The sequence below is a fragment of the Pavona decussata genome, unplaced genomic scaffold (genome assembly GCF_977016875.1).
Source record: "Pavona decussata unplaced genomic scaffold, jaPavDecu1.1 SCAFFOLD_53, whole genome shotgun sequence".
Classification (NCBI taxonomy): Eukaryota; Metazoa; Cnidaria; class Anthozoa; order Scleractinia; family Agariciidae; genus Pavona; species Pavona decussata.
Window position 1 is genome coordinate 3,772,501 of NW_028145475.1, and position 10,000 is coordinate 3,782,500.

At 36.0% G+C, this 10,000-nt stretch overlaps 1 protein-coding gene across 24 annotated transcripts in view; it reads left to right on the forward strand.

The window, feature by feature from the left end:
• The window catches only part of LOC146480562 (matrilin-3-like), a 29,034-nt gene that overhangs the window by 4,972 nt on the left and 14,062 nt on the right, over positions 1-10,000 (forward strand). For all 24 annotated transcript variants that reach the window (XM_085109744.1, XM_085109748.1, XM_085109742.1 and 21 more), the window contains exons 3-7: positions 4,544-4,965; positions 7,367-7,526; positions 8,436-8,475; positions 8,675-8,719; positions 9,415-9,462. In XM_085109744.1, coding sequence (XP_084965870.1) covers positions 4,544-4,965; positions 7,367-7,526; positions 8,436-8,475; positions 8,675-8,719; positions 9,415-9,462 — 715 coding nt within the window. The remainder of the gene's footprint in view (positions 1-4,543; positions 4,966-7,366; positions 7,527-8,435; positions 8,476-8,674; positions 8,720-9,414; positions 9,463-10,000) is intronic.

The following is a 10,000-nucleotide window of genomic DNA, read 5'->3' on the forward strand; positions in this document are numbered from 1 at the left end:
AAACAGCAGTTACATGATTGTTAGTCATGATTTTTTCAAAATCAGTAAATATAGACTATCCTTTTCCAGAAATAATGGCTTTAAGCCCCTGATGCATTTAACAATATTTATTTCTCCATCTATAATTGCTCCCTTTGGGTCAACAAAGTATAACAGACTCTTGCTCTTGCTTTCAGCCATATCAACCAGGGCTGGATCATATATACCTGGACAAACCGGTAAGTCATCAATCATTTTGAGCATATAGCACCCAGGGCAGATTTGAATATGTTTGCCTGAAAAATGTTGTGTGGGAGTTCAACTTAGTCAACTTTGGTACCCAAGAATTGTACTGTGAATGGACTGAAATCCTTTGATAAAATTTTTTTCAGTTCTGAAGGAAGAAAAAGGGTTTTATCCTTCCACTTAGTTATTTCAACACCTTTTCGGGGATTTGAAAGATAATAAGTATCCTTTGTGGTATTATTTGTTTTTGTATGCTCAGTAAATGACACTGTCCATGGGGAAATATCTGATATAACAGTTTGAAAGACTATATATGTTGCAGTTTAAAATGAATCCAGGTTAAAATGATTTCAACCTAGGTTGATTTGTATTTTCTTTTGTTAAGGTTGGGTAATTTACATCTGAAACAAATAAAAAATTCAAATCAACCTAGGTTGAAATATTTTAACCTGAGATTCATTTTAACCTACAACATATACACTGGCAAAGGTGACGAAAGTGCCTCATATACATTGCCTGCACCTGTTGGTTCTTTAAGAGCAGTTTGTAGAATCTCATTTAACACTTCTGTGAAAATACCTGCTTTAAAAAAGAAAGCATCAGGCACAGCAAAGTCTCTACCAAAGACCTTTTTATCTGCTGAGATATTACTTTGCTTCTTAGTTGGATTCGTGATTGATTCTTCAGACAAATCTTGCTTGTTATCATGATTGTTACCTGGTTGCATAATCATAGAAGTTGAACAACTTTGTTTTTCTTGAAACATTTTTTTAGTTTCGTTGTACTCATTCTTTATTTTAATTGATTTTAAAAAGAAAGGCTTACATGACATGCAAATGTAGTCTGGAAAAGTTCAATCACAGGGATCTATGCATGTGTACAAGTCATTGTGTAAATCAGTTTTATTGCCATTTCTTTCATCCAAAAATTTTCATGCCAGTGAAAACAGGTGTTTGAAAATGCTTATGTTGTGTTTCTTGCAGGAAACGTCACTGCTAAGGCACACCTTATTGTTGCATTGTGAACTTGTCACAATGCATGGTTTGGTCTTCAGAATACTCAGCTGGGCACCGCTGCGTGATTTGGGGGAGCTTTTCCCCTTTGGAGGCTTATGCCCTCTAGCTGATAAACTGCTGTAATGTTTATCACATACCCTAAGATCTTTAAAACTTTCAGATATAATATCATCAGGGGTACATTTCAGTTCATAAGTGCTCAACCATGCTGTCAAATTTTCTTGATCCTGCCTCATTTTCGCATTCCTTCAAACAACATTGAGCACCTCCAGTCAATCTTCCATGCATGAAAGCTGTTCTGCTTATTTCATCCAAAGGTAAACAATCTAATAAAGGCTTTCCACAGCATGATAACCAATACAAATTACTTGTTATCCTGAATTTAGTATTTACTTGAGAACTTAGGTCCTTGATAGTGGCATATGGTACAAAAGTGAATATAAGAGACTTGCCTGTTATGTCAACTACAGTCAACTCTCTCATAGCGACCACTTCTCGTAAGCGACCACCTCTTGTAAGCGACCACTTCGTAAACAACTGTTCTGTTTCTCAATTAAATACTGTTTCAAGAGCTCTCTTGTAAGCGAAATATTTTTATGTAATTAATTAATCAATCCAGTGTTAGGCTTATTTTGGTGATCTTTCTTGAAGCCACCACCTCCCGTAAGCGACCACTTTATCGTGCCCCTAGGGTGGTCGCCTACGAGAGAGCTGACTGTACTTGAGTGGTTGTTACAAACCTTTTAGACCTTATTAACATGCCAAAAAGAAAACCGGGGTGGTATAATTTAAGCAGTTTTGCACAAGGATAACTTAGCAGTACACCAAATGAAAGATATAAAATTGGAAAAAGAAGTGGCATTTCTAAACAGGATCTGGGTTAGAGTGGCATCAAACGTCTTCCCAAATATAATAATAGTAACAACATATGAACCCACAAGAAATGGAAATGGCAGTGCTGAAATTATCGGGACAATTAATAGCAGCAGTCACCAAGTAAACAGTATATGGAAGCTCACAGTCAAAAGAAAAATTTTGTTTAATGCCAAGATTAAGCAAAATACCATGAGAAACTGAAAGGAAAATTGTCAGTTAGACTTGAAAGAAAAAACTTTGACTTTAAAATCGAAAAATATTGCACCAGTGAAAAGTTGAATTGAGGCGTGAGATGTAACACAATTTTGTACAATAAGTCAAGCAAAGATAAAAATAATTTCAAGATAATAACAGCAGGGAATAGTAGCAACTCAAGCAAACAATTTAATGTTGTTCTGTGCTTGACCATTTGCCTCAAAGAAATCAGGTATAATACTCTCCTGTAGAGCAGAAAAGTGTGTGTAAAAATAATAGTTGTCAAGGCTAAGACATAAATAAAAAAGTTTGACAGGTTGAAGTTGTGAATTAGCCTTAGTTTGAAGTGAATAAAAAACAAGGACAATAAAAAGGACACCAACATTTTTACCACATCCAGATTTTTACTCGGCAACTCAGGTGAGTGAGTCAATTGTTTTTTTAAAGATTTTGGAGGCTTTGAAGGGATATAGAGAGCACATGGTAGTTTTCAACGGTCAGGGAAAGTTAATGAAATCACTGCAAAGACCAGGTAAACATGCAGAATAGCTATTACAACCTCCACAATATAATGATTGTGAGGACTAAAAGGCCAAGCAATGTCGATATATAAATCAAAGAGCAAAAAGCCCATTACCAAATATATACATAATACCATATTTTTATTTGTCATGTTTTCTTCTTGCTATAATTAAACTAAATAATGTCCTTATTATCTACTTTCTCACTTATTTTGACAAACAGAGAGACAAACCAACAAACTCTAAGCACAAGCAGTCAACAGACAAGGAAAATTTGAAACAGTAACAGTGTAAAAGCTAGGAAAATTCAACCAAAACAGTCAAGAAGAGAACGCAAATTATATACAGCAGTCTGCTCTGCACTGACAAAAATGAATTCACAAGGAGCCAACAAAATTTAGGCACAAGGAGACAACTAACAAACAAAATGTATATACACAACAAAATTTACAACACAGACAGTAAAAAAATCCAATAAAATTTGGCTGAAAGCAGTCGAAGAGGGCAGAAAATGTAAACGCAGACCCTGTAGGAGTCTCACCAAACCAAAAAAATCGAAACAAAAAAACCAAAATGATTCAAATCAGTATCTTTATCTTTAAAAGGATTGATGAGCAAAATGGCTCACTACATCAACTTTTTTTGTAATCGACTATTATCAAGGATTTAAACCTTTTTTTTTTGAGGCTGGTTTCTCGACAATTTAAAAGAAAAAACCGTGGGCGTTTTGGGTGGACTAGGTGGACTTCACTAGTCCGGAGTTCAAAATGGCGCCCACGCCACTCAACCGAAGCGGATTTCAATAAAATTTCAGACAAACCCGCGTACGAAACAAAAAAAGATGTTACAGACACACAATATATACAACAAGGCATACACACTTACGACAAATTGCTAAATAACCAGTCAACAAAAGCCAGTATTTGTCCTTTCTTTGTTCTACATCAATGGCTTGTCCACGCTAAACTAACCATCGAGGCGAAGCTTTGACTCGTTGCTATGTGACGTCTCGCTGGTAGTGATGAGTCGGTCGTAGGCGAATACGTGAAAACAATAGAGACAATCCCTCCTTCCTGAGTATAGGGTTTTGAGAGAGGATAAATTTTGTCTGTGGGAACATTAGCTAGCATACAAGGCGTAGGCGTAGGTTTCCGATACTGTTGCAACTTCTCCCACACTCCCACAACTGTTCCAACTATTCCACGACAATCCAACAAATATTTTCTATTCCTTTAGAAAATAACCTATAAGCATCCTAACAACACATATGCAGTTAATAGATGTGTTTTTCAGTCAGGGACACAGGCATACTCGTAAAAAGAAAATCCGAGTTCTCCCAACAGGAGTCGAGATTATTAGTTCGGATGCTCTACGGCTGAGCTATAGGAGACTCGTGAGAGCTATAAGGCCATTAAAGGAGGCTCATGTGACAAATATCCCGCGTGCAGATAAGAATTGAATGTCGATTGGTGGTAGATGTGAAGAAAAGCGATGCTTTAAACGTGGTGAATAAATGATAGATACATTTTTCTCGGATTTTCGTTTTCTGTGTTGCCTGTGTCAATGACTGAAAAAATACACTACAATTTATGCAACAGGCTCAAATCATTTTATTTGTTTCATCTCTATCGTTCTTTCCACCAGTATCAGTGTTTCTAGTAATGTCTTTGACTTTCTTGCATGTCCGTCCTTTTTTTTTTCAATTAACAGAAGTTTCCAACGTGAAATGTAAACTTGATCTTGGTTTGGTGGTTGACAAAACAAGAAGTATCAAAAAGAGTAACATTCCCCAAGTGAAAGAAGCACTCCAGCATCTTGTGCAACGGTTTGACATCTCAGCAGACGAGTCTCATGTTTCCTTTCTAACGTTCACTGAGAAAAGCACCCTTCACAACGCCTTCAACAATCCCACGTATCACAGCCAAGACAGAATTTTAGCTTTGATATCCAGTAGTTTGAAAAAACTCCGCAGCCCAACTCGTCTCGACGGAGCAATAAAAACAGCTAAGGATAAGATGTTTACCTCCGAAAACGGAGTGAGACCTGGTGTTGGTCGGGCCATGGTGCTGTACACGGATGGCAGGTCACATCCTGATTCTGAGGAGATTCACCGAGATGTTGCGGCCCTCAAGGTAAGGCAATTATCTTTTGACTAAGATCATGAAACAGGTGTGTATCATGTTTACCAGAACTGTCAGGAAGTGGCAGCAGCAGCATTGGCAGTGGCAGTTACAGTGGCAGTGGCAGTGGCAGTGGCAGTGACAGTGGTTGTGGCAGCTGGTAGTGGTAGTGGTAGTGGTAGTGGTTAAGTGGTAGTGGTAGTGGTAGTGGTAGCGGTAGGGGTAGTAGTCGTAGTAGTCGTAATAGTCGTAGTAGTCGTAGTAGTCGTATTAGTCGCAGTAGTCGTAGTAGTTACTGTAGTAGTAGTAGTAGTAGTAGTAGTAGTAGTAGTAGTAGTAGTAGTAGTAGTAGTAGTAGTAGTAGTAGTAGTAGTAGTAGTAGTAGTAGTAGTAGTAGTAGTAGTAGTAGTAGTAGTAGTAGTAGTAGTAGTAGTAGTAGTAGTAGTAGTAGTAGTAGTAGTAGTAGCAGTGGTAGTGGTAGTGGTAGTGGTAGTGGTAGTGGTAGTGGTGGTGGTGGTGGTGGTGCTGGTAGTAGTAGTAGTAGTAGTAGTAGTAGTAGTAGTAGTAGTAGTAGTAGTAGTAGTAGTAGTAGTAGTATTAGTAGTAGTAGTAGTAGTAGTAGTAGTAGTAGTAGTAGTAGTAGTAGTAGTAGTAGTAGTAGTAGTGGTAGTGGTAGTGGTAGTGGTAGTGGTGGTGGTGGTGGTGGTGCTGGTAGTAGTAGAAGTGGTAGTAGTAGTAGTAGTAGTAGTAGTAGTAGTAGTAGTAGTAGTAGTAGTAGTAGTAGTAGTAGTAGTAGTAGTAGTAGTAGTAATTGCTTTATTTGCATGACCACAAGATTTACAGTATTGCAAAAGCTTATATAATCTAATTACTAACAAAACAGTGTAAAGTATCATAACAATATATAATTAATTCTAAGTTACATCATCAATATCCAATAATAGCCTGTCACGTATAATCATACATGAAGAAATAAACTTCATAACCAGTTTGTTTACATTATAGTCTTTAGAGTTCATCAGTAGTTTCACAATGTCTGATGTCGATTTCGTTTGAATGTCAGGTATCATTTTACTTATGTCTTCATAGAATGTCTGCCTCTGTAAAGAGTAGCAACTACATTGAAACAAGAAATGAGTTTCATTTTCCACTTGATTTGATTGACACAACTGACATAATCTTAACTCTCTAGGAAGATGATCTTTCTGATATCTACCAGCTTCAATTCTGAGTTTGGGGTTACTTAATTTAAACTTAACTAGGTTTCGTCTATCAGGAAAATTTCTTAAATGAGTTAAACAATTAGACAAAGAGTATTCATTCTTGAAAACCTTATAGAACTCTAACTTTTTTGAGTGTTTAAGGTTGTGTTGCCAGAAACGTAGATACTTGTTTTTCATATTAGTTTCAATTTGCCTTATTGTCTCATTGCTAAAATTTTCAGGATTTAGATCAGATGAATAGTATTTTTCTAACATGCCCATAAAATTGGAGTAAAAACCGGAATTATTAATGGAGTGTAAATGTTTTGACATCAGAAAAGATTGCTTAACGATAGAGTCATTCTCCTTATTGTTTAGGTAAACAAAGTTTTCATAATTTTTTGGTTTATTGCAATAAGTAATGGATATCGCCCTAACTCAGCCCTACATGCTAGGTTAGAGGCTTTGTTGTTTACCTCCAAATAGCGTTTGCAAAACTTTAAATGTACTTTTTCTAATGGGGAATTATCCCATGTTTTGAACTCCTGCTTCGTGTACATACCCCAAACCTCACTGTTATATCTTAAGATCGAGAATATCATCGTGTCGAAGATCTGAGATGCTGTGTTGGGATTTAGTTTACTGAGGAGTGTGTGTTTTTGGATGTTAGAGAAGGCGTGCATGGCCTTTTCTTTTAAGTGATCTAACGCAAGAGTGAAATTTCCTGTAGTAGTAGTAGTAGTAGTAGTAGTAGTAGTAGTAGTAGTAGTAGTAGTAGTAGTAGTAGTAGTAGTAGTAGTAGTAGTAGTGTAGTAGTAGTGGTAGTAGTAGTAGTAGTAGTAGTAGTAGTAGTAGTAGTAGTAGTAGTAGTAGTAGTAGTAGTAGTAGTAGTAGTAGTAGTAGTAGTAGTAGTAGTAGTAGTAGTAGTAGTAGTAGTAAAAAAGCAGCTGGAAATCATAATTCACTAGTATATTTTTTAAAGCCTTGTTAAGAGGTATTGAAGGAAGCAGTAATGATTTGGAAGTTGACATTCCTGATGTTTTATATAATTAATCCTGGGACATTTGTCCTCTTTACAAAGATGACGGGAAAATGTTTGGTTTTGTTTCTTGATCCGATGCCATAGACCGGAGTACGTAAAGGAGAAGGATCCGTCTTCACGGTCGGGAAGATCTAGATTGCCTTTTCTTATGTCTCAAATTATGGTTTAGGTTAAAGGTGTCCGCATAGCAGTCGTTGGCATCGGTCCGTTCGCCAAGAAAACACGGTATCGCAAGGTTTTGGAGGACGTTGGCGGCGAAAACGTGTTTTTTGTTGATGACTACAACAGTCTTGATGATCACACCAACGACATAATGAGGATAGTTTGCGGTAAGTTGAGCCTGAGAAAGTTTTAAGAACATACTAAAACCTTAACCCTGCCTGAAATATAGGTAAAACTTTATTTTTCAAGATTCTCTTGAAAAAGAACTTGAGAATAACAAATACTTATAAAATAAGAATGAAGGCTAGGTTCTTTTAAAAATGGGTTTTTAGTTTAAAGAGAAAGAGGTGCTTGTTACTTTCAGTATGGGTTTCTTTCCTTAATTATGTAGAATATACATATAAAAATGTCTAAAAAGACTACATTTTGAGAACTACAACCTTACTCTAAGTCCTCTGATTTATTTCTGGTCTTTTGCTCCCTATACACTGGAACAACCGCAACTGCTCTAAGATACCAATTATTCATACCTGATTAGGTCGCACAATTCACTTCCACATCTTTTAGGTTCAACAGGTTCTCTGTATTTAGTGGGGTTTAAATGCCAAAATGTTAGCCTACAGGTTCTTATAGAATTAATATACTAGGTGAATTCTTACATATGAGATTTTACGGTATTTAAGGACGGTGGCTCCTCCGTTCTACATATATCTTGGGATGCTCCGAGAAAAACGGAGAGGACGATACTTTTTTGCGTGATTAATAGTTATGTTGAAAAGCTCAGGTCTTAGAAAAAGGTATTAAAATCTAAAAGGAAAATTAAGGGCAACCGCATTTTTTAGCGATAATTTAGCCTCAATTTGGAAAAAAATGCCATACACTGTCATGTGTGTTAAAGCTTTTTAAGATTATTTTACTTAATTATCTTTGAAAATGCGTGGGCCCCAATTTTCTTTTTGAATTCCAGTAGCCCTTACTAAGATCTCCTTTGCCTGCATCGTCATATTAACTGCACCAAAATACCTTTCTATTAGGAGGCAATGTCTTTAAGATAAATTTTAATCTCTTGCATGTAGGCGTCTCCACCCCTAGTACGGTGTCTTCAACTTCATCAAGGTAATGGACTGTTCTCACATTCAAACATTTTAACCACTTGCTTCCTACGGGATGTCATGCGACACTTCTCTGTACACGAAAACTATATATTAAAAGTTGCTCTGATTCTTTTTTTTTTTTTTTTTTTTTCATATTAATGATCTTTAAATTTCAAGCTAAATTCACAAATTAATTTAATCGGGTACTTCTCTTTTAATAGTTGCAATTCCTGCACGACTTCATCAAGTGTTACACCTTCGTCCAGGTAATGAACAATGCTGGTGCAAAACGTATCGTATCTTTCCAGTTTAGGGTGTCCACTTCAAATTTGGTGAGTCCAAGCGTTATAATCAGCGAAACCGACATTGATAACAGCTCATCTGTGGGTTCTTCATGTTCAAATCCGTTAACATATACATTATCATGCAAAACCCATAACTGGTTTTGTTTATGATTAGATATCAATTTTAAGCTGGTTTACCAAATTTGCTTAATCCATCCCTCATCTTTTAGTACTTAACATTAATCGAACAGGTAATAATCTTGAAGTAGGCAACTTAATTTCTCATTAAAAAAAAATAAATAAATAAATAATGATGATGATGATCTTAATGATGATCAACTCTTCTATTAGTTTTTCATCTTTGTCCAGGTAATGCACAATATTTAGTTTTACAGAATTCAGCTACCTTTAATTTTTTCATATAAATGAGCAGGCAAAAAAACTATGACTCAAGATTTCATTTTGTTTCATGTATTCCAAAAATTTATCTATGCCGAGGTAATCGCTCACAATATTTATTTTTACAGAATTCATGATGATAAACTGCCTAGTTTAATTTTTAATACAAAATAACATGTGAAAAACATTCGACTTAAAGTTTAATTTTGTTTTATATATCCCATATAGAATGCGAGACGGGTTTAACAAATTTATTTATTCCTTCAATTCCCTTTCAGCTTGTGCCATTCATGTACTACGTCATCGAGTGTTACAACTTCGTCAAGGTAATGAACCATGTTTCAAAATTCAATACATTTGAACTTCTTCAAATTAATTTTCTCCGTACCAAATAGAGCTGATACCGCTTACATTTCAACTACCTCGTTACTTGTAAATATTAGTCTGGGTTAACATATGTCAGTATACATTAAGCAAATCATATCTTCTTAAGCGTGTCCACTTCAAGTTCGGAGTTTCCAAGCGACACAACCAGTGTAAGTGAGCGCTTCATATTCGATGAGGTTATGCAGAATATTTACTGTATTGAGTTCAACTCCTTTTCATTTTTTTAAACACATTATCAGGCCAAAAACAACTTCTTCCGTTGATTATTATTACTTTTTTACGAATACGCATCAATGTCAAGCTGGTTTACCACTTTATTTAATCCATTCATTCACTAATAACTTGTTCCATTAATGTACTACGTCATGGCAAGCGATCGCGAGCTGCCACGCAGAAAAAATTGCACTTTGTTTTGAGGATGAGCAAGGTGACACCCCATGTTTTTGCCCTCTGTGTTTTAAGGAAACACGTTTCTTC